At 34.9% G+C, this 25,640-nt stretch overlaps 1 protein-coding gene across 4 annotated transcripts in view; it reads right to left on the bottom strand.

Annotated features, from left to right (window-relative positions):
• Nucleotides 1-25,640, bottom strand: part of TRAPPC8 (trafficking protein particle complex subunit 8) — an 85,506-nt gene that overhangs the window by 10,540 nt on the left and 49,326 nt on the right. For all 4 annotated transcript variants that reach the window (XM_037032524.1, XM_037032514.1, XM_037032543.1 and 1 more), the window contains 12 exons: nucleotides 25,267-25,375; nucleotides 22,970-23,164; nucleotides 22,421-22,551; nucleotides 19,854-19,928; nucleotides 19,253-19,379; nucleotides 16,958-17,112; nucleotides 11,549-11,991; nucleotides 10,121-10,268; nucleotides 8,357-8,453; nucleotides 7,069-7,137; nucleotides 6,898-6,956; nucleotides 4,799-4,972 (listed from right to left, as the gene is read on the bottom strand). In XM_037032524.1, the coding sequence (XP_036888419.1) occupies nucleotides 4,799-4,972; nucleotides 6,898-6,956; nucleotides 7,069-7,137; nucleotides 8,357-8,453; nucleotides 10,121-10,268; nucleotides 11,549-11,991; nucleotides 16,958-17,112; nucleotides 19,253-19,379; nucleotides 19,854-19,928; nucleotides 22,421-22,551; nucleotides 22,970-23,164; nucleotides 25,267-25,375 (1,782 nt within the window). The remainder of the gene's footprint in view (nucleotides 1-4,798; nucleotides 4,973-6,897; nucleotides 6,957-7,068; nucleotides 7,138-8,356; nucleotides 8,454-10,120; nucleotides 10,269-11,548; nucleotides 11,992-16,957; nucleotides 17,113-19,252; nucleotides 19,380-19,853; nucleotides 19,929-22,420; nucleotides 22,552-22,969; nucleotides 23,165-25,266; nucleotides 25,376-25,640) is intronic.

Genomic DNA, 25,640 nt, shown 5'->3' on the forward strand with positions numbered 1-25,640 from the left:
TCATGCCTGCTTAATTTCAAAAATGTTTACTAAACATGTGATTGAGTAAAAAGAACACTCTAGAATATCTAAATCTGTTTAAAATACATTGATCATCTGCTATGGTCAGACCTTTATGTGAGCCCTTTTATCAAATAACACAGAACCAAACTTCACACGGGTCAGGTGAATATCACTCACTGCTCAGGATCCTTCATTTTACTGTAGAATCATTACATATACATACATATGCCAAACTGTGAACCAAAATGGCAGTGGATTAGGTGGATATTATACTCATCTCCTCCCAAAACTAAACTGGAATTACAGCTAAAATACAGAACAATCAACCTGAATAACCCACTGAAGACTAGTTGAACACAAGTCTTACAATCAAGGATTTATGGAAGAAGCCACACCAAGACTGACAGGAATGGCGGAGATGCAGGCCCCGCTCCCATGGGCTGCGGTAGGGATTTCAGAGGGGTATCTCAGCTGCAAAGGTTCCCCCGGAGGAGCTGGAGTTAAGACCCCATGCCAGGTTCCCCAGCCCAGAGAAAGAGTTGGGAAGACGTGCCCGCATAACATCTGGATGAAAATCAGTGGGGAATCTGTCTGCCAGGGAGACAGGAGTTTGCTAGCAACGCAAGTGCCCTCCTGTAGAGCTTATACACAAATCTCGCCTACAGCCTCACATCTGGGTTCTGGGGGAAGGAAGGTGAAGGGGAATGAAGGTGTATGGGGAAAGGCTGGGGTGTGCAGCTCTAGGGAGAGAGCTGATGGACCGCCGCCAGGCCCGGTGTGCTGAGATACACCACGGAGGTCATGTTCTTTAGGTGGAGCGCTCCCATCCTTACGGCATCACCCTGGGGGACACAGCAGCTCCCACCCTTTGGACTCCTTGTCACATCCTGCAGGGCTCATACCCTGCTGAGGATTCAGCTGCCTGTGTTGGGGTATATAGGTCTGGACACACTCGGGGGATGTCAGCAACTGAGAGAGGTGGCTTTGGGGTGCATCTCCCCTTAACAAAGATCTGCTAACCCTTCCCCTAAGGCTCCAGGTGGCCCAACCCTCTCTGCTGGTGGTACCATCCTGCCAAGGACAGGGCAGAATCTGAGACAGACTGAGTTGTATGGTCCTGGGGTGGGGATAACTCCTCCCACCTTCCCCCAAGCCTGACTGGCACCTCCCCCTACTGGGAAATCCACGAGTGCCACCCCACAACTTGCAGAGCCACTGTCCTGCTGAGATCAATCTCCTGATAAAATCTTAAGCAGACTGGGTTGTGTGGCTCTAGGACAGGGACACAAGGTCCATTCCAGGAGTCCCCAGATCAAGTGATCAAGAAGACAGTACCACTGGTTCTACAGGGGGTACCTACTACATCAGGCCACACTTCCAAAACCAGGTGTCATAGCAGACTGACTTAATACATAGAAACAAACACAAAGGGGCAGGCAAAATAGGGAGACAAAGAAAAATGCCCCAAATGAGCCCTGGCTGGTGTAGCTCAGTGGACTGAGTGAGGGCGCGAACCAAACAACTGTGGTTTGATTCCCAGTCAGGGCACATGCCTGGGTTGCAGGCCAGTTCCCAGCAGGGGACACACGATAGGCAACCATACATTGATATTTCTCTCCCTCCCTTCTTCCCTTCCCCTCTACAGATAAAAGACATTTAAAAAATCTTTTAAAAAACTTTTTTAGTTAAAAAAAAAAAAAGCCCCAAATGAAAGAATAGGAGAAACTTCCAGAAAAAGAACTAAATGAAATAGAGGTAAGCAACTTATCAGATATAGATGTCAAATCAATGGTTACAATGATGCTCAAGGAACTCAGGGCTTTGACAAAGAGATATCTAGCATAAATACAAAGGACATAGAAACCATACAAAAAGAACCAGTCAGAAATAAAGAATACAATGCAGTGGTACTTCGGTACTCACGGTTAATTCATTCTAGAACTCACAATGAGTGCTCAAACCGAGTACCGAATGCAATGAGTGATGAAGCGTTTTCCCTGGCAGGGAGTGTCATGACTCATAAAAGTTCTAGCAAGTATGACGAGTCCCAAACAAGCACTGAGTGCTGAAACATTTTTGAATCATCAAAATGTGATGAGTACAGGGTTTGATGAGTTTTGAAGCCAACGAGTACTAAAGTATGACTGTATCTGAAATAAATATACTAGAATGAATAAACAGTAGGTTGGATGAAGCAGAGCATCCACCAGCACTTTGGAAGACAGGATAGCCAAAAATAAACACAGAACCCACCTGCCACTCAAAAAAAAACAACCAAAAAACAAAAAAAGCTAGCCCTGGCTGGTGTAACTCAGTGGATTGAGCATGGGCCTGTGAAGCAAAGGGTCACTGGTTCGATTCCCAGTCAGGGCACATGCCTCGGTTGCAGGTCAGGTCCCCAGTGGAGGACACATGGGAGGCAACCACACATTGATGTTTCTCTCCCACTCTTTCTCCTTCCCTTCCCCTCTCTCTAAAAATAAATATATTTTTTTAAAAGCCAGAAAAAATGAGGATAGTATAAGGGACCTTTTTGACAACAACAAAGCACAGCTAACATCTGCACCCTAAGGGTATCGGAAGGAGGAGAGAGAAAGCAAGAGGTCAAGAAACTATTTGAAAAAATAATAATGGAAAATTTCCCTAACCTAGTGAAACAAACAGTCACAAACGTTTAGGAACAGCAGTCCCAAACTATACTACAAGGCCATAGTAATTCAAACAGCATGGTACCGTCATAAAAACAAACATATAGATCAATGGAACAGGACAGAGAACCCAGAAATAAACCTACACCTTTACTGACAAAGGAGGCAATAAAATACAATGGGATAAAGACAGTCTATTCAATAAATGGTGTTTGGAAAATTAGACAGATGCATGCAAAAATATAAATAAATCAGACTACCTTCTTACACCATACACAAGAATAAACTCAAAATGGATTAAAGACTTAAATGTAAGACTCAAAACCATAAAAATCTCATAAGAAAGCATAGTCAGTGAACTCTTGGACACTTCTTGTAGCAATACCTTTCTGGTATGTTTTCTTAGGCAAGGGAAAGAAAAGAAAAAATAAACAAATGGGACTACATCAAACTACAGAGTTTTTGCAAAGCTAAAGAAACCATTGACCAAATGGAAAAAACACCCTAAAGAATGGAAGAACATATTCACCAATGATACATCTGATAAGGGGTTTTTAATACCCAAAATTTATAAAGAACTTATAGAACACCAAAAACAACAACAACAACAAAAAAAACGATTCAACTCAAAAAATGGGCAAAGGACCTGAACAGGCACTTCTCCAAAGAGGACACAGATGGTTAAAAGACATATGAAAAGATGCCTAACATTACTATAATCAGAGAAATTCAAACTAAAACCCCCATGAGCTACCACCTCACACCTGTCAGAATGACTGTCATCAATAAATCAACAAACAACAAGTGCTGGCAAAGATGCGGAGAAAAGGGAACCCTAGTGCACTGTCAGTGGGAACGCAGACTGGTGCCGCCACTGTAGAAAACAGTATGGAGTTACCTCAAAAAAATTAAAAATGGAACTGCCTTATGATCCAGCGATTCCACTTCTGGGAATATATCTGAAGAAGCCCCAACCACTGGTTTGAAAGAATGTATGTACCCCTATGTTCACTGTAGCATTCGGTGGAATAGGCAAGATTTGGAACTAGCTCAAGTCCCCATTCATCGAAGAGTGGGAAAAAAGCTGTGGTACATTTACACAATGAAATATGACTAGGCTATAAAAAAGAAGGAAATCTTACCTTTTACAACACTGTGGCTGTACCTGGAGAGTATTATGCTAAGTGAAATAAGCCAGTCAGAAAAAAACAAATAGCATATGATTTCACTTACATGTGCAATCTAATAAACAAAGAAAATAGGAATAGGCTTATAGATACAGAAAACAGACAGACAGACTGTTAGAGGGGAGGAGGACTCGGGGGCTGAGTGAAAAGGAAAGTGGGGTGGGCGGAGGTAAAGAGGGTAAAGGAGGGGATAAATGTGGCAGAAGGAGATTTGATTCTGGGTGGTGAACACACAATACAGAGATGATGTATTACAGAATTGTAGACTATAGCATGAGTTTTTATAGAATGAACACTCACACTGTATACATTTTATAGAAACCTACACTATGTATTTTATTTGGATATGATTTTCAAAAGAAAAATAAATTATTTTCAAATAAGACCAACAGTCAGATAATTATTAGGAATTACTGTTAATTTGGTTGAGACAATAGTACTGTGGGACTGAATTAAACAAGAAAGCCTTTATGTGCTACAAGTACATACAGAAGCATTTACAGATAAAATACCGTATCATTTAAAAAATATGCTACAGCATAAAATAAAGGAAGGTAAAACTAAAACAAAGGAGAGGGAAATGGAAAGATGAAAAATGAATAGCAACAAATCAGTGACGGGTATCAAGAGGTTTACGGTGCTACTTTTCCTTTTTTCAATGTTTGAAAACGCCCGTAATAAAGAGTTTAATAATAATACTGGCTTCCATGAAGCTTATCATGTCTACAGTAATCTCAGCACCATTTCAAACTAACAATAATAGAGACAAAGGTGATCTAATTTGAATGAATTCTTCCTTTATGCAAAAAAGTCATTACAGAAATGTTAAACTATAAAACAACTTTAATATTGAAATGGAACATTTAAAGAGGAAAACATAAAGGGCGGGTTACACTTGTTCTTCAGCTTAAGAATCAAGTATCTATAAGCAAAGTTTGCTGAAATAATATAACAACATACCTTCCATAACACGACCACATTCAAATCCACCTCACTGCACTTCTGAATTAACCTCACCGCATCTTCTACTGACTGTTTCTCTGTATGCACTGACGGCGGGGCTTGCGCTTTCCTCAGCTCAGAGGATAAACTTCGATAAAAGAAATCTGCACACGGACTTGCTGAACTTATTATCTGTGAAGAGAAAAATCACTTGTCTACACAACTGTTCTCCATTAAAATACATCCTGCCAAATTTGTCTTTCTGTAACTTACAGAAAGGCTCACTCAATAATGTCTTGTCAATTTGTTGAATACAGGGGGGGCCACATTTAGATCTAAAATATCTCATCCAGATCACCCTAAATCTTAAAGGTGCTACTTCAAAGTAATCTACAATGACATTAGGTCTGACCTTCCAAGCATCCAGGGAGGATGAATGTGTAGGTCAAAGAAAACGAATAAAAAGATAAATTGTAGAAAAGTAGTTTTTTTTATTATTAAAATAACAGAAGTATTTCTCATTCAAATACTTAGAACACTAAGGCAATATCCAATCAAGCAGAATACATATAGAGCCACTGGTATTAATTTGGTTTTTATACTTGAGAATATGAGAAGAGAATTTTAAATGGGCTCAGAACTATGGTATTTCACTTAATTAAGAGAATACTGTATTTCATTGTAAAATCTCTTATAACGATTTCCTGAATTATATGCTACATTATGTAGATATTACACTTTAAGTTAATTAATTATTAATAAACATAGACATTTTCCTCATTAGGAGTAATTTTTTCCCCACAGTTTTCTCATTTATCTATATTGTTTGGTAAGCTTTATTTACTCAAGCAGGTGCATCAAAAGGGAAAAATGCCCCTGTTTCTGTCTTCAATTCTCCTATACAAAAGTATTTAGCAACACATACAATAAAAATTACAACCTGAATAAAAATTACAACCTGAATATAATTTAAGGGTCCTGATGATGTTTCTAGGAATGTCAAATTTAGAAATGAAATTAACAAAACAAAAAAATGAAATCCTGAAAGCTGAATTCAAACGTTCAGGAAGAACAGTATCTATAAAAGTCATACTTGTTTTGGAATTATTGGACTTTCGGGGCTCTGAGCTATTTCTCAATAGCTGCTTCTCCAAAATACCAAAAGACAGTCACAAAGAGTAAGTAGATGAAGGTAAATGATAATTAGGAATATGAAAGTATAAGGATGTTTGAAATTATCAATAAAAATAACAAAAGGAAGAAATAATTAAAATAATAGTGCATAACTACATGGAATTTCACAACCTAGGTCCAGTTTTCCCCTCAGCTGATTCCCAGATCACCTCTTCAGATTATCTGTGGGGCTCACAGAAAATGCAAATCCCTGTACTCCACTCAAGATGTAATGAATCAGAGGTTTTGCACATTTTTGAAAGCTGGAAAACTACTGCTCCAGGGGATTCCTATAAATAATGAAGTTGAGAGTATCACTGCTCTAGACAGTAATACATTTAGTATCACAAAACACCTTATTACTTGGGTCTCAAAACCATATAATATACCAAAATTCAAAGGATTATCATCTGTATGTTCCACTGTGACCACTTTCTCTGACAGTTTACTTCATATAATAATGTTTCTTTTTTTTTTAATCCTAAGGATTATACTTATTTCCTGTGATCAAAAGGAACTTATTTTAACTAAATAATTAAAATGGTATAAATCTATTTTTAAAAAAGATTTTACTTATTTTTCAAGAGGGGAAAGAAGGGAGAAAGAGAGGGAGAGAAACATCAATGTGTGGTTTCTTCCTGTTCAACCCCTACAGGGGACCTGGCCCTCAACCCAGGCATGTGCCCTAACTGGGAATCGAATCGGTGACCCTTTGGTTTGCAGGCCAGCACTCAATCCACTGAGCCACACCAGCCAGGGAAAAATGGTATTAATCTATATAGCATTTTTGCCCTGTTTTCGTGTATGAAGTCAAGCGTCAAAACCCAACAAAGTTCATCCACCAAATAATCTGGGGATTTCTAAAGCAACAGTTTTGCCCCAATAGGCAGATATTCCAGAACTCTGACTTTGAAAATCAAATGCTACTGTGCATATTTGCATACCTGTTCATTTCCAAAGATGATATCTGCAAAGGTGTATTTTTCTGAGGACTGTGTGGCAACTAAAAAAAAACAAGGGGGAAAATAAACCAATCATATCACTGGCATGAAATATAAAATGACCATTCAGAAATGTTAAAATAAAATAAATTTGTTAAAATAAAATACATTTACCTTCTTTTTCCTTACATCGTATTGCCTTGAAGCAAAACTTTCCCTTTTCCCTACTGCCAAGTTTGGCATCTAGAAAGAAAAGAGAAACTTTCAAAGACCTTTTTTAGCTTATAACATGGTAAAAAGCAACTAACTCACTATTCAGAATTCCTCAAACTGGAAAATAATGCATAATTATAAATAATATTTAATAAAAAGCACCTCTGATTTCATCTCAATGAAGTAAATCTAACTCTGCTCTTAAAAAGGATAAAAGGAACATGTTCTTGAAACACATGTTCACATGTGTCTGTGTGTCTGTACCTATCGATCTGACAGTACAGATCAACAGAAGTGTGAAATACAAGAACCTGGAGGCACAGTCCCACCACTCTACCATTTCTTCATTTCTTTTCATTATTTCTTCATAATATGCATGATTTATACTAGTACTATTCTATGCATACGCTTTGCTATGATGTATCTTTCCACCACTGTAAATACCTCTAAAATGCTCATATATTTTAATGACCACAAAGTACTCTTAATTGCAGCTAAATTTATAGTAAAGCCACACTGAATTTTGTACTAGTAAGCACAATCTTGCAATAAACTGCTTTGACTACATGGATTTTCCCATATTGTAAGTTAATTCCTTTGGATAAATTACAAAAATAAGAATAGCCATGAGGCTAAGGGTTTAAAAACATCTTTATACCTTTTGAATATGTATCATACAATACTTTTCCAGAAAGAGCAAAAATCATTTTCCAAGCTTCACTCTACATTACTACATAATCCCATTACTGGCAAGATAATAAACTGATAAATATTCTAGAAAATAACTTGTCAATATATATCACAACTATGCATATTCTTTTTTTAATGTTATGTAAGTATGGAAATACACAGAAGAGCCCATCAGTACATAGGTATGGTTATTCACAAAAAACCCTAGCTTTCCAATGGCAAAGGAAACAAAGAAAAACTTCCTTTTTAGTCTATATGTTCCTGTACTGTTTGAAACTTTGAAAGGGATCATGTATCCAGGCACCAATTTTACAAATGAATAAAGACAAAAAAAATGCAAATAGGAAGGTGTGGAAGGGAACAAAAAAGTGGAAAAGAATCAATTAAAATAAGTAATTTGATTTAAATTCAAATCAACTAATGAAGGCACAATTTAACACTTAATAATGTTAATTATAAGAGAGACACCCACAATCTTAGATTATGATACTACTCTGAAAAAAAAAATCAAGCAATGAAGGTATGTCAGAATTTCCTATTAAGAGAAAAAGACACAAACCTTTGTTTTCAGAGAGATTTACAGATTTCTGTAACCTCCAGTGTTTGCTACTACTTGATACTTGAACTATATGGAATTCCTTAACACCTGCTTCACTCTATGAAAAATAAATGAAACAATCATTGAGGATTTAAGAGTATCAACAGAGTATTCCAATAAAAATAATATTCACACTGGTACCAAACTCAGTATCGATTAACGTAAGATGAAAATTTAATTTTAAAATAAGTTAACAATATACATTTCACGAAGTTTAAGTTACTTAAATCCCCTTTTTAATATTCTTAGAGAAGCCAACATTTCATCTAAGAAATAAGTTTGGCCCTGGCCGGCATGGCTCAGTTGGTTAAAGCATCAACCACAGACCAAAAGGTCAGAGGTTCGATCCCCAGTTGGAGCACATGCAAGAGGGCAACCATTCAATGTTTCTCCCACTGATGTTTCTCTCTTTCACATGGATATTTTTCTCTCTCTCTTCCCCTTCCTCTCTCTCTAAAAGCAATGAAAAAATATCATCAGGCAAGGATTAAAAAGAAGTAAGAAATATGCTTATATTGCATTCCTAGTGGAAAATTTTAAAGCACTAGAAATATTCAGTTATTAGATCTATCATAATGAGTTACTGATAGTGTTTAACAAATCAAAAATTACTTGCTGTCAATATTTAATCAAAACATTATTATTGTCTTTTTATTTCTTCTGATCTTTCTGAGCTATCCCCTTTCCATTAAGGCAAAAACAAAGCAAAACAAAAAAACCCTACAATACAGAATCCCAATACACAGCCAATATACATAGAATAAAGTTATTTAAACTGCATATAATTTTTTTTCTCCTGAATAAGAGAAAATTTGAAATTAAAATTACCTTATTCTTACAAATAATGATTTTTTGGGAAAGATCATCAAAGCATTAATACATTAATCCTATATATCTAAAAAGAAGGAATCTTACATATCTATGAAGCTAAAAACAAATTACACTGTAGAATTAATAACATTTCAAATAAGTATCTGATCTGAATCAATCTGAAGCTAATATTCTATTTTAATTATAAGATCACATTCCCTTCTTCAAGAATTTTTTTTTATTTCAAATACATAAACAGGAATGGTAAAATGTTTGAAATACTTTATTTTTTCAAGATTTTTATTTATTTTATTTTTAGAGAGAGGAAAAGGGAAGATGAAAGAGTGGGAGAGAAACATCAATGTGTGGTTGCTTCTTGCATACCGCTGACTGGGGCCCTGGCCTGCAACCCAGGCATGTGCCCTGACTAGGAATTGAACCAACCACCCTTTGGTTCACAGGCTGGCACTCAATCCACGGAGCCACACCAGCCAGGGCTGAAATGCTTTGTATCAAGAATATGGTACTGTCAGAAATGTATGTGAAGGGTTATCAAACTAACACTGAATGTGAAATCCTCATAGAACTTCATAAATGTAATTACAGCAAGAGATTCTCAATGGTGAGACTAGAAAATACTTTATGAGGTCTCTTCTAGGTTGAATTACTGGCATGTGGCGCTATATATCATATGAATATGTGCCATGTTTATGCCACCAGGCCCTTTTAACTTAAAGAAATACTTAAAATTACAAAGCTAATACAAAATTAAGATGATTTCACACTCTATTCTATAAAAACATCAATAAATTCTTAGCTTACACTATATTGTAATCAAAGAAAAAATCCATTACTAAAACTAAAGAAATACTGCAAACAGAATTCGAAACAAAACTGAGTTTTAAACCAACTTACAGTATTGATATTTTCTACATCCACAAAGACTAGCATATTGCCTCCTCTGCCCTCCTCATCCTCAAGAGAATTACTTCTGCGGACAGTGGCTCGTACACTCAAAGATCGGCTGGTACAAATAACTGCTGTGTGTCTTAATATTCTGTGACTAAAGAAATAAAGAATTGCAAATTTAATCTAAAAACCTCTCCTTGTGTTATGATTCTTTAATTCCAAATAAAGCTTTTAAAACCTCATCACTGTTAGGACCAAGCAAACACACAAACAAAAAGAGTACAATAAAGTAAAATGATCTAGTTGGCTTAAGTTCAATTTCTTCTTCTCAATTTGGAAGGATACCATTAGTCTCCCTGACTCCAGGCACTTTCCCTGCTCATCAAACTCATCTGTGTAGCACATGAAAGTAACCTTCATGTAGTAATGTCCTGATTATGCCCCTTCTCTGCCAGTGGTTTCAAAGTAACTGAAGGTCTACAAAGTAAACTCCCAACTTTCACCTGGCATTCAAATGTACATTTCAAGGTTCATTCCCCTTTACTTCCTTTATGTATGTTTTACATTGTGGCCAAACTAGCTCATTCAGGTCGGAAATCTTGTAAATCTTCATTCATACATACAGCTTCGTAAAGACCCACTATTCCCTTGCCTATTTCCCTTGATATGCAAATTCTGAAACTTTACTTTACTCCTTGGAAGCTCATTTCACCTCTACTACATTCTACATAGTCTTTCCTAATTGCCTTGGCCAGAGTACTCTCTATCATCTTGAGGAAAATTAGTACTTACTGAGGATGTAAAATGTATTTATACACTTACAAATACTATTTCATTTCTCTAAAAACAATTACTTCTAGTAATTTTGTAAAAATGACAAAAGCATTATCACTTAACTAAAATATTCTGCTACATAATATAACAGCCTACAGTCCTTGTGAGAGCCAGTTAGATTTGATTTCTTCAGTGATGCCCATTATAACACCATGCTACTCATCTGTTCAGCAAATACATGTACACTTTTTCTCATACATTCTCGTGGGGCAGGGGAGGGGCGGGGGCAAGGGCATCAATATAGAAAGAAAGGTAAAATAATTTTCTTAAAACAGGATGACTGTAGACAGGTTGTCTTCACATACAAGGCGAATTTCATTATCACGTGGAAACTGTCCAGAATAGCTAATTGTATGAAAGAATCATGAAGTTTATAGATAGAGAAGCCACTAAAAAAATATAGCTTTTTTTCACTTCCAGCCTCTTAGAACTCACAGCTAGCTATATTAGGAACAACCTCAAATATAAACACTATACAAAACTGTGTAATTTCTTAATGAACAATGAATGACATGTTAACAAATATCGACGTTTATTTGAATTTGTGCATATACATTAGACGTAGAGGTTACATTTTTTAAAAAGTTTTACAACACTCACCGTACTTTAGGCTGCTTTTTAACACCTTCATAGTAAAACAGAAAGTTAATTTCATGGACACCTTCTTCATCAGGCCCACGTAACCACATTGGTAGCTGAACTGAAGCTCCAGGCAGAAGAACAGTGTCAGGAAGGGGAACAGGAATCACCTCTGGGTGACTCCCTGTGCCAATGCCAAAGTCTGTAGAAGAAGCTGATGATGTGAGTGCTGTACACACAGAGGTAGAATCTGTCACAACAGTCTTGTAAGCACTACAGTTCTCAGAAGCTGAGGGACTTAGTGGTGTTAGAATAGCCGTGTTACCACCAAAAGTAAAGAACTCTGGATGTTTACAAACAACCTTCAATCCAGTAAGAGGACATTTGCTGACATTGACAAATTCTACATATGCTTTTCGGATTTCTCCACAGAGAAGCCCTGTAGGAAAATGTATAAAGAACACCTGCATTGGAGGGAAAAAATATTATTATATTGTCTGTTAAAAATTCCAACCCCCAATGAATGACACTTTAAGATGCTGTTATTCTTTACAAAAGATTTGCAAATATTTTATTAACTCTCTTTGATAGTTCCATGAATATGTGGTAATTTACAACTCCATTTAAGAGGATGAAACAGAAACCTATGTTTCTCAGTCACAGATTTCAAAGTCATGAATTAAAGGTAAAATGTCAGTAACAAGAGGGTTACTGGCAAAACTTTCGTAACTGTATGGATTATGGACAAGAGAGGTCACAAGTAATTCAACATGGTTATATGAACAATCATGTCCAAAGTCCTTACCAATGTCAACTTGAAAAGTAGCTCAACTATTTATACACCATTAAAATGAAAAAATACATTATAGGTCTTAGAGGGAAGAATATGCACCCATCATTTCCTATCCAAAATCTGAAAACCCCAAAAGCTCCAAAGAACCTTAAGCTTTTAGTAACTCATGTGGAAACAAAAGCTGACTCAGTTAATGAGGACTTCTTATAGTCTTTCCCATTTAGTGTGAGATTCATATGGTTCACAGTTCCTCTGGGATTGCCAGCCATAACTTCATTAGAACATTTTTCCTCATACTGTTTGTCTTTATATCTCTCCATTTTCAGATGTTGTCAGTGTAGTTCTGACATTTATACTTAAGGATCCTTTAAATGCAAATAACTTACTGGGTGATTTTGTTAGCCCATGTTTCTGCCTCTTTAGTATAGGTCCACAATTCCTTATCTGAAATCCTGAGGCCAGATGTGTTTTGGAAGTCACCTTTTGTCTTAATTGTTAGAAATTGTGTGTATATCCATATTTATGCCTATAGTGTTATATAACTCTGTTGAGTTTGTTTTGATAAATACATAATGAAGAGATTATTTCACTAGACACTGTAGATGAGTAAATTCTTTCACTACTCCCTTAAACTCTTCAAATTCCATAAGATATCAGGAATAGAAATATTCTACTTTTTTAAAAAATCAATATTAATGCCTATCACTGTTTATTCAAACATAATAATAGGTCTCTTAACTCACCATCATGACATGTTTGAAAATAGTGAGTGATGTTTACAGAACTGAACGTTAGTCAGTTCACAGGCTTGAAGCTTTCTACTATGCCTGCTTTCCACCCCTTTTCAGGTCTCTATTTGTTCCCAAACCTTAAACTAAACATTATGTAAACTGCTTCCATCTATACCTGAAAGTATCATTTTTCTCTGTAGATAAAATCTAGACATATATTGTACTGAAGATTACTTGACAATTATCTTTAGATTCCCACTCAGAAGCAACCAAAACCGGCAATTAAAAATGACAACTAATGAATGTGGCTGAATAAATGAAAAACAAAATGACACTCTTATTAGAAAACCTATACCAACACAAACAATCCATAGCAACAGCCTCTGACCTAAATCCACTCCCCTCAAAATAGTGAATAAATGTGTATTTGTATGTTTTCAATTAAGGTAAAATATTTAGAAAATTGATCTATTGTGGTTTTTAAATCAACCAAACACCAGTTGTTATTATGTAGAATAAGATGTCCTCTGCTAAAATAGCCTCTTCAAGGAAAACTGCATCTATATCAATTAATTTTTTAAAAACCACTATGGTACACAAGAAAAAAAGAATAGGACTACCAGTACCAAAACCAAGATGAATTTAAATTGAAACATCATCTAATTCAACCTTCCTCATTTTATAAATGAAGAAAATTTCTAAGGTCAGTTAATTAGAGATGGGACTTAGGCAGAGGCCTAAAAGTAAAACTCTATCCATAACAACAGATTATCTGAGAAGCACTGCATTTAAAAACCATCTGTACATTTAAGAATCATAACTGAACATTTAATTGATACAATATAATGACTATTATAACCTAGCAGAATCAATAAAAACTGAGTACTTTGCTATGCTCTACTGACTGGTCTCAACTTTAACCAGAGGATAGAATCTTCCCTTTTGAAAGTAAGCTCTAGAAAATTCTTATGTGTATAATTCCAAGCAAAATGTTTTATTAGTGACTTCTAAACTAGAAAGGGTGAATAGCCCTAAAATAGTATTTGGATCCCAATTCATTTCAACCCATTTTCAGTCTTAGAACTCCTACCTGGAGTAATGCAATCCTACTAAAAATTCAATACATTACTGTGGGACTTGGACAAGCTTGGACAATAATGGCACAAGTATAAGAAAAAGAAAAGACTCTGAGAAGGACTGAGCTTGCTGTATTAAAAAAAAAAAGATGATAAAGCAAGAGTACGGTACTGACACAGAAAGGGATGAGGGAATAGCACTAAGCAGAATAGATATCACCCAAAACAAAACTAAAACTAAACTAAACTAAACTGAACAGGGTATGGGTACTTTCAGGATATTAGTATATTAGAAAGAAGGTATAACATCTTCAATTAATGGTCACTGAGACTAGAAACAAACTTTGATCCCTACCCCTTGACATTCAGAAGATTATATTCCCTTGAATTAAAGTAAAAAAAATAGGCCCTGGCTGGTGTAACCCAGTGGATTGAGTGTGGGCTTGCGAACCAGAGGATCACAGTTCAATTCCCAGTCAGGGCACATGCCTGGGTTGCAGGCCAGTCCCCAGCAGGGGACACACGAGAAGCAACCAAACATTAATATCACTTTCCCCCTCTCCTTCCCTTCCTCTCTAAGATAAATAAATAAAATCTTTAAAAAATAAAATAAAATAAATAAACATTAGAAAATAAAGCTGTATAAGTTTTGAACTAGGGAAGTCTGTGTAATTATAAAACTTAGAAGCAACAAAGTAAAAGACTCTCAGATATGACTTTTCATGTGTTAAAAACCTTACCATAGTGAAAGACACCAAATTAAAGTTAAAATATTTGCAAAACAGGAATCAATAAAAACTAGCACTGAAGTCAATAAGTCTTTTATTTGTTCTACACAACTCTAAATGCAGCATAATTCAGCAAGTGTAAAACCTGGGAAGAATATATGCAACTCAGCAATATCCTAACCTCAACAGGCACACAGCAGCATTTTCATGAGTATGGTACCTATACCACCACTTGGTACAGAATTAGTACCAAGGAAAACCATCCAATGTGAAAAGGGAAATAACAGCCAACTAAAAAAGCTATCAATAGGCAATTATATGGATATATGGAAGAAAAAAATCATAAATGAAAACTAATCAACTTTGTCAGTTATCACAGAAATGAAAATAAAGGCAGTCACTTTTCACCAATATAATTTGCAATGTTAAAAAACAAAACAAAAAAACCCTGAAAATACCCAGTATTGCATAGATATGAGGCAATGCACACTCCCACTCTGAAGAGCAGTACAAATTACTAAAGCCTTGCTAAAGGTAATGTTTTAGTATATTGCAAAATTTTATTTTATTTTAAAGAGTTTATTTATTTACCTTTAGAGAGGAAGGGAAGGAGAGAAGGAGAGAAACATCAATGTATGGTTGCCTCTTGTGAGTCCCCTGCTGGGAACTGGCCTGCAACCCAGGCATGTGCCCTGACTGGGAATCGAACTGCGATCATGTGGTTCGCAGGCCCGCGCTCAATCCACTGAGCTACACCAGCCTGGGTGTATATTGCAAAATTTTAAAATTACATACTCTATGACTCAGCAATTCAATCCCTAAAGTTTTATTTGAACTAGAACATATATAAAACATATACATAATGATGATTACTGAAAAACTGTCAGTCATGATGAAAACTAGAACCACACCTATCAATTGGTTGCAGGCCAATTCCCAGCAGGGGACTCACAAGAGGCAACCATACACTGATATTTCTTTCCTTCTCTCCTTCCCTTCCTCTCTAAAGATAGAGAAATAAAATCTTTAAAAAAATAGATAAATGGTTCAAATACATTACAATGTAAATAATGAGTAGCATATCCAGCTGTAAAAAAGAGTTTCTACTAAATGAGAACAAATTATGTTGTGAAAGACAAAAAGCAAGTCACAGGATAAAATGTGCAGTATGATTCTATTTATAATTACTAAGATTATATGTAAGTAAACAATGAAACGTCTGAAAAGAGAAACAATAATTTAGTATCACTTGCACTTTTTGAAGATAAATGGCTAAGCTTGTGACTCCCCTTGCTAGGAAAACTTGAGGGTGCAGGAGGAAGGACCGCCCTCCGGTGGCCACGCTTATACTTCTTAACTCTGCACTTGGCCTGCCTTTCGGGTAGGCCCCTGATCCAAAGGAAGCCAGAATGTCCTTCCAGAAACTTGAAATTTGTCTTAAAGTGGCACAAAAACTAAAAGTTGTAAGACTAAGGTCATATCAAAAGCAATTGCCTTTAAAGGCTTACGAACATTTATGCTACATTCCCTGAAGCTGCTGAGTCCTTATTTTATTTTGAGACTTATTTTATAATATTTTAGTTGCCATGAGATATTCCAGTACCCTTCATCTAAGTAATATATTTCTCTTTTGGGGCTTCTGCAAACTAGCCATCAGCTTGTCTTCTGCAACTAAAAGACCTTGAATTTGTATTGCATGTAAATAGGAAAGGGGTGGGATACAAAGAGGGTGAAGGAAAGACTGCTTTTTGTTGATATATTTACCTATATTGCTTAAATTTTTACAACACTAATTCCCACATCATTTTTAACTTTACCAAAATAAAAAAGCCACTGATTTTAATAACAGAATTGTTCTTTAAGAAGTGTTTTCCCAATTTCCATTTATATTTCAAGGGTCATGTTTTATAAGCAGGCCATGACTTAATGCCAAGTAGCATGATTACCTTAGCTTTGTGAATTAGAGTTAACACTACCTTAATAATAATTTTAAAGTACAGTACAATGTAATGTCAATAACCTCAAAGTCTAAAATTAACTTAAGTATCATATAAACTTATAAATAAATTATTAAACCCATAAAATTTTACAAAGCAAAATACCTCCAACAGTGGCATTTCCTCGGTGATTATGGGATCTAATCTTCGATCAGGACCATATTTAATAGATGTTTTCTCTTCTTTTGTGTTGTTAAGTCGAGGACCTTGAATTTCTAAATCTTGTCTCCCTCGGACTGACATACTCAAGGAATGTTTTCCTGAAATAAAAAATAATCAATACCCTAACAGAACTTGGTATGCTAACTGACATCAATTTAGCCTGATCCATGAATACTCTAAGTTTCAGGTTATTTCTAGAAAAATTCTAGACTAGTACTGATTAGCATCGTTAACCAGAGAATTGTGCGTATTTTCCTCTCATGTTTAAACACACATTTTATGCGGCTTAATTTCTCATTTTATTAGGATTTACTTTACTTTGCATAAAGACTACTATTGTTTCAAAAGACTACTACTGGTAATCTTTTACCAGTATAAAATACACCAATTTTAGGTTTCATAAGTTTTTTCAAACCTGTTCTTAGCCATAAAGGCTATTAACCAAAAAGATCTATCTGAGAGAACAGCTGTGTTGGGACCAGGCTATGAAAAAAGATCTATTCCATTCAGGCTAAGAAAAAAAGATCTATTTCCAAAGGAAAAAAAAATAATCCAAAATATTAAACAGATCAACAGTTCACTTTTACTCAGATTCAAATGTAATATTCTTATATATAGATAGTAATAATATGCACTAATGTTTCATGATAGCAGCTTTTCACTTTTAGTCATACTCAAATATATGCATTAATAAAATATATACTGATAGTAAATATACTAATATTTCTGAGTAACTACATCTTCTCAATAGATTGCACAAAGAAAATTAAAGTTACTTAATATTAATGTGAGATTCCCCTCAAAAGCTTCCAGTGTGTGGGGCTGTGAAAAAAGAAATCGAGGGTATACGACTATCTTTCCTGCAGGACTATTCAGAGCCTTCGATGTTCAGATGGTCACTGTGATATCCAGACCAGATTTGTAAGATGGCATTTCCTGTACTTTGTTTGATCCAGATCCCTATTAGCATTTTACAAAATAATGAACTACACTAAATCACAAAAATTCTGCTCATGGGATGCAACTTATTTTAATAGTTAATTCAGGGTTTGCTCCCACTAACATCCTAAAATAACATAAATTTTTATACTAATAAATATACTCAGTACCTTAAATAAAATAATGATCTATATTTTATTGACAACCATAACCTTGGTATTAGGTTAAGATCCTAGGTATGTACAAGTGGGAAAGAAAAGGATCTTCAAAAACTATTTAACCACCCAGTCAACTTACTTAAAATATGTAATAAATTAGCAAGATTATAAATGTTACTTGTCTGTTGCTTATCAGCCAAGACTTACAAATACAGTACTAAAAGGCAGAATACCATACTCAACTTCAGTGTAAACTTTTTGTTTTTAGTTTTTTAAATCTTATGGAGTCATTCTACTTCTGTCTGCTTTGAAAGAAAATTTTGTATTGACTGATCCTTGATATGCAGACAAATAGAAATATTAAACCAAAGACTAAAAGGACCAATAACATTTCCAAGAGTTCTCAAAAGTAATAATCAGCTTTTATAAATGCTAAATTCAAGTCTCTTAAGACTATAACTTTGTTAAAAAATAAACTTAAAAAGATAGCTACTAAAACAAAGGGCTGGAAAAGATTTCATGGTAAATTGCCAGGCATCTTGTCACCTAAAACTCAGATAACTAATATAAATTATAAGATAATACTTGATGTAGAAAGGTTCCCAGAATTTAAAGGGAAAAAAGTAAACTATGTTAAATATGTATCTTGTAGTTTTACTCTTATAAAAATTGTAGAACATATCACTGAGGCGCTAAAAATATCATTTTAACACTAAAATCCTACTCTCTTCACAGGATAGATTGCAGAATTTAAGGTGTTTAATATCCAGTGTCATTTGCTCTACATTTTATAAAAAAGACAGTATTCAAAAACAGAATATGCTAAAATTAATATGGTTTTTATATTGGCTGCAGAAATCTCAATCGTTAGAATATATTTGATTAGACTTTACTAAAATTGGATCAGTAACAGAAAAGGAATACACATAGGGTACAAACTAAGAATTACTAAAAAAAATACATTAGAAGGGAATAAAGTTGTTTATTTTTAAAGCAACAGCAAAGTTTAAAATAATCCAAATTATTCATTGTTCCAAGTACATTAAACCTAGTTTAAAAATACCTCATTTTCAATCATTTTATTCTATGGAGACTGAATTAAGTATTAGTTTCTAACTGTCCAGCAACGTTATAGCTTTACCTGTGTGGCATCCAGGAAGAGCACCAATGCCATCTACTGTCACGGAGCCCTGAACAGTGCCGAGATTATACACAACTCCCAGAACGTGCAGCTCCCCCATGTGATGGGGAACGAGCTTTAGTCTTGCCTGTGGAGATACTTAAGTCACTCTGATGGTCTGTTCTCATCATATCTGAAATAGTGTAATACCTACATTCTGTAATGTTATGGAAATACAAGCTCACAACTTAAAACTTTTAAATCATCAATGAATACCTCTTTATTGGAAAGCATTTTCTACAAAAAGAAAATCTCTAAGTTCAACAGAAGCCTGGATCTTCACCAATACTTTTAATAAAAATCAAAGTATTCTGGTCAACCAAATATCACACTGACCCCAAGACAAAAGCGAAAACTCTTCACCAGGCTCCTCAGGAAATTAACAAACCAAAGACCACCGCAAATCTACTTTTCCCACCAATTTCCTCCAGTACCCTAATCTTCCAAATTTCAGTTTTTAAGTAAACTAAGATATAAAACAAACTGAATACACTGATTTTTTAAAATGTTTTAATCTTACTTCTAGAAAGGCTTAAGAAAGAAAAAAAAATCAAACAATTACCACTTTAGATTCTTCACTATTAATTAAGAATTCTGAAATAACTTCAGTTCCAATCATTTCAGGTTCACTTGTTACCTAAAAAATGAATTATTTTGTAAAAATATAAATTCCAATGAATAAAGTATCGCATTATAACATTCCTATATATCAATACTTAAAAACAGTAACAGTAATTATAGTTAGCATTTACTAGATTCTTAGTATGTACTAAGCAAAATGCAGTTTATTTTTACAACTGCAATAAAACCATGTAGTAGCAGCAAAAATGTCCATGTAACAGTGGCCAAAATGTCCATTTAATTTAATCTTGCAACAAGAGCAAATTTCTCCATCTATTATTTCAACCAGCCTCTTTTCTCAAATCAGTTAACTACACAGAGGAAGAATACTGCAGCCTAAACAGGATACATAAAAGACCTCTGGCCCTGGCCAGTGTGGCTCAGTTGGTTGGAGTGTCATGCCATAGACCTAAGGGTTTCGGGTTTGATTTTCAGTCAAATACATGCCCAAGTTGCAGGTCCCACCCCATGGGGGCTCGTCCTCATGGGTGTGCATAGAAGGGAGCTGGTGGATGTTTTTCTCTCTTCCCCTCTAAAAAAGCAATGAGCCCTGGCTGGCGTGGCTCAGTGGATTGAGTGTGGGCTGTGAACCAAAGGGTTGTGGGCCAGATCCCCAGTGGGGGCCACGTGAGGGGCAACCATGCACTGATGTTTCTCTCTCTCTTTCTCCCTCACTTCCCCTCTCTAAAAATAAATAAATAAAAATATTTTTTTAAAAAAGCAATGAAAAAAATGTCCTTGGGTGAGGATTAAAAAAAAAAGGATTAGTGGACACTAAGGGCCATAGGTAGAGCAAAAAAGGCCCGTCTACTCCGGATCAGTGACATCTGTGAGCGGCTGTAGTCTGCTCATGCACCAAAGCAGAATCAACTGGCTCAAAGTAAACCTGATCCTCAGGACCACCGTTTGATTTTTACCACGAGATGAGTTATTTGACAGAAGAAATAAAGATTGCATTTCCCTATATTCCAGCTCAGCATCTTAGTCCATAACTAGAAGAAATTCATGAAGAAATCCAGAGCTTTACATTCATGGGAAAAAGTATAACTTCAATATACACAAGAAAAATGTTCACTTAACTTTAATAAACATCCTATAAAATCTAATTATTAAAAAGGCGAATGTACTTAAAAACTAATAAATTAAAAAAACTTTTCTACGAGTATTCATAGTATTCTGATTTTTATTCTAGGTATCCATCCATAAACATTAGAAAAGTGACTAAGGTTGCTAAGATTCAAGTCAAAACAGAGTCTGATAAATCTCAGTATTTCAAACTATTCACAATCGGTATAAATAATCCCAAAATGTCTTCAGTTAAACAGCAAAACTTTAAGTAAGGCCATCTTTAAAAAATTGAAATACTTCAAAAGAAAAGTTCAAACAGTTTAACTTCAGTACAACAGATGTCCTTCAAGTTCTCCCTTCATAAATAAGCACAAAAATGTTGGGATCTTTCCCAGTCCCAAAATCACTTTCACCACATTATTAAAGTGCTGTATAAAGGCAGTATAAAGAAATAAAATTTATACAGTAGATAATATCGGTGAATAAACTAATAACTAGGTAAAAAATGTTTTTCTGATATACTCAGTTGGGTAACAATAATTCTTTGTTCAAGTCATTCCTGCTTCAAAAATAACACCTTAAATATAAAAAGAATTGATCACAAACGAGTAAAAAAAGAAACAAATAAATATATATGAAGGGTATAAACAGATAATTCACAATAAAAAAGATACACACATATAATAACTTCACTAGAAATCAATATGGAAAATAAAACATTAAGATGGTATTTTTTTAACCTATCAAAGAAACTTTTTTATATAATTAAGAACACGTAATGTTTCAAAGATGAGATATCCAACCCTATATTTTGATTATGAGAATCTCATTTGTATAATTTGAGAAGCCAATAGAATATTAATGTTTGTGTTCCCTAAAACATTCTAACTTCATGCCTAGGAATCTTTCCTACAGAAATAATCACAATAAAAAACTATGCACCCAAATTTTCACCACTGAATGATTATGAGAGTAAACAACTATGATTATGAGAGGAAACTTCCAACATAATTACCAACAGAGAGAAAGAGACTAGCTTATAGATCATCCATATGATGGAATATTATGCAAAAAATGGAATATTAAGACATTTTAAAATCGAATATGCACATAAATCAACAGAGAATTAAAAACAATATACACAACATGAGACAATCCCATACATGAGGGAAAAATAACAAATGGAAATGACTGGATATACAGCAAAGTATTAAAATGGTTATTTCTAAATACTAAAAAGACAGCTATATTTTTACTCCTCATGCTCTTCTGTATTTTCAATTTTAAACAATAAGCATACAACATACTTTTTATAACTAGGAAAAAAGCATAAAAAAGAGTAAGTATAGCTCACTAAACAGAGAAGTTGAAATGTTATTACAGCATCTGTTAGGCTACCACTAAAACAGGCTTATTTACAAATACCTTTTAAAAACTTACTAGTTCTTTAACTTCTTCACTATTCTTTCCAACGAAATCTTTAGGGTGAAACTTCCAGAGCAATGACAAATCAGTCAACAAAAGTGGAACCTTCAAAGGGTTTCTAAAAGCCACTTCTACTGTTATTGGTTCTATAAAAGAAATGCCTAAATTAATAACTTTAATAAACTCCACACTTCATCTTACACCTGAATTCTCTAAACATATCTTGCTTTCATAGCTCTGAATTTCTGCCTAAACTACCCTTTACCAACTTGTAGATGTCTATTTATTCAGGATTCAGTTTTAAAACTACCTCCTCAAAATAATGCCCCCAATTCCTCTGTACTAAAGAATGGCGTCCCCTCTTTCAAATTCCAACAACACTGCGCATATACCTGTATAGAACCCCCGCTGCTTTGTTTTATAAATGCAGCTCACTACATTTTGAATTCCTAATTTATTTCTGCATCCCCAGCTCTCAGTGATTTGGGGCATACAGAAGATTATCTTGAATCTATGGTAAATAAAATAAACAAAAATCCATGTGTAAAAATTCAAGTGTATCACCTTCTACAACTGCAAGTGGAAATCTTGAGTTATCTGAGTAACTGTTCAAACAGTACTGCGTAGGATGGAAATTGGATGGAATTACTCCTTTGTTAACCAAGGCCACAACTTGTTCCTCAAGTTCTCGCCACTGCTGGGAGGATTCATAGTCATATTCTTGATCAAGACTGACATGAGTAGCTGCTTGCTTTTCACCTAAAAAATTGTGTCAAAATGAAATATGCATTTATTAATACCTGCCCTCAAATGAAACATTTTACATAAAAATCTAAGTTACCCAAAGAAATACATGTATACACTCACTCTTGCCTATTTCCAACTATATGAGAGAAAAATATGCTTTTATTAACTTCAGCCTAACTGGAATTCTTATACTGATGCTCTTTTCCTTCCAACTCTGAAAGAATATATTTTCTCTAGTCTTCCACAATTTTATATATAGTATTTCAAACACAAAAAAAGCATGGAGAATAATTCTCCACTGGCACCACTCTGGAACTACTACGAAGTTGAAGCATAGCATTCTCATCCACTTCTTTCTTTACTTCACCACATATGAGTATATACATAAACAATGCACAGAACTAGTTTGTATGTTTGAAATATATAAATGAAATTATATTTGATCTATCATTCTTCAACTTTTATCGCTCAACATTATGTTGTATTATCCATGTTGAAATTTAGAGAATTCATTCACTCGTGTCTTACAGCATGAATCTATTATACGAATACACCAAAATTTGTCAACTCATATGCTATTATTTCATTTTTTGCTATAAAAAACAATGCTGCTATACACATCTTGATAAATACTTTTTAAATAAAATATTAAATCAGTCAAGAAATATATTAAGCTCAAATATAGGACTATTCAGAGTTACTTTAACATGCATCAACGGTCTTGATATATTTTTATTTTTACCGTACTACTGTCATTCTAAGGCTCAATCCTAAGGAAAAAACTTGAATTTTAAAAAGCCTTACAACAAGAATAACAGATAGCCCTGGCTGGTGTAGCTCAGTGGATTGAGCGTGGGCCTGCGAACCACACGATCGCGGTTCAATTCCCAGTCAGGGCACATGCCTGGGTTGCAGGCCAGTTCCTAGTGGGGGACTCACGAGAGGCAACCATACATTAATATTTCTCTCCTTCTCTCCTTCCCTTCCTCTCTAAAGATAAATAAATTAAAAAATCTTTTTAAAAAAATTAAGAAAGCAAGTTTTATACACAAAGATTTCTCCTACAATAGGATTCTATACATGTGTGCACACATGTGCTTTTACATACATAGAGGACAGAAACAGCCCAACTATATAACATGCAAATGTGAAAATAAAGTACTTTGTACACATTGAATGTCGTATTTTACAGCCATTTAAAATGCTCATCAAGCCCTGGCTGTTGTATCTCAGTGGAATAAGTGTGGGCCTACAAACCAAAGGGTCGCCAGTTCGATTCCCAGTCAGGGCACATGCCTGGGTTGCAGGCCAGGTCCCCAGCAAGGGGTGCATGAGAGGCAACCACACACTGATGTTTTTCTCCCTCTCTCTCTCCCTTTCCCTCCGTCTAAAAATAAATAAATAAAATCTTACCAAAAATGCTTATCAAGCCCTGGCCAGGTGGCTCAGTTGGTTGGAGCATCATCATGTACACCAAAAGGCTGTGGGTTCAATTCCCGGTCAGGGCACATATATGTAGATTTCAGGTTCAATTGCCAGTTGGGACATATATAAGAGGCAATTGATTGATGTTTCTCTCACATCAATGTTTCTCTCTCCCTCATTACCTCTCTAAAATCAGTAAACATATCCTCGGGTGAGGATAAAAAATGTTTATCTAGATTATACAATAACATGAGCATTCTTTCCTTTAAGAAAATTAAAATTCAATTTATTCTAATGACTTGGGTTTTTAAAATTTTTATTGCTGACACTGTTATAGATGTCTGCATCTCCCCCTCCTTTGCGCATGTTCACCCAACCCTCAACACCTTCTCTCTGGCCATCACCACAAGGTTGTCTGCGTCTATGGGTTACACATATATGTGAGAGCATTTTTTATATTACATGAGAAAAGCCATTATGCTATAGTTGTTTTGTTGTTAGTTTTTAGTTTTAAGGATAAAGAAAACAATACAATAGTGGTTATCTTCAGGTGGCAGGAAGAGAGGTGATATGATATAGAAGTATTTATTTTTCAAATATTCTTTAACAATTACACATTTTTAAATGGAGAAAAAAAACTTTAATATAAATAGTCACTAGGTAACAAGACCAAAAAAACTTTTACTAACCATCAGCTGGTCGTCTGTCATGGCCAAAGAAAACCCGTGTTGCTGAACTATTAATGTATGGTAAAGGAAGCTGTGGTAAGGGCCCATCTGGTGATAGCTGACTTACATTCTAGGAGACATACAAAAGAAAATAAATTTCTGAGAAAACTCCATTTTATTTATATTTGCTTTCTTATTTTTTAATACATAGGTATTAAAATATGTAAAGAAAAAATTACCAGTTTTACGAATACATCAGTCATAAAATTTTATAGCTGAGAAAAACTTTACAGATTGTTTACTCTGGCCCAAGAAGTCTTCCTAAGGGTATTCAGCCACGTAGCTCTCTTCGGATATTAAACTTCTAAACATTATTTCGGTATGCATTTTATTTC

Source organism: Sturnira hondurensis, unplaced genomic scaffold (assembly GCF_014824575.4).
Source record: "Sturnira hondurensis isolate 20B ecotype Veracruz unplaced genomic scaffold, ASM1482457v3 Scaffold0001872, whole genome shotgun sequence".
NCBI classification, from domain to species: Eukaryota; Metazoa; Chordata; class Mammalia; order Chiroptera; family Phyllostomidae; genus Sturnira; species Sturnira hondurensis.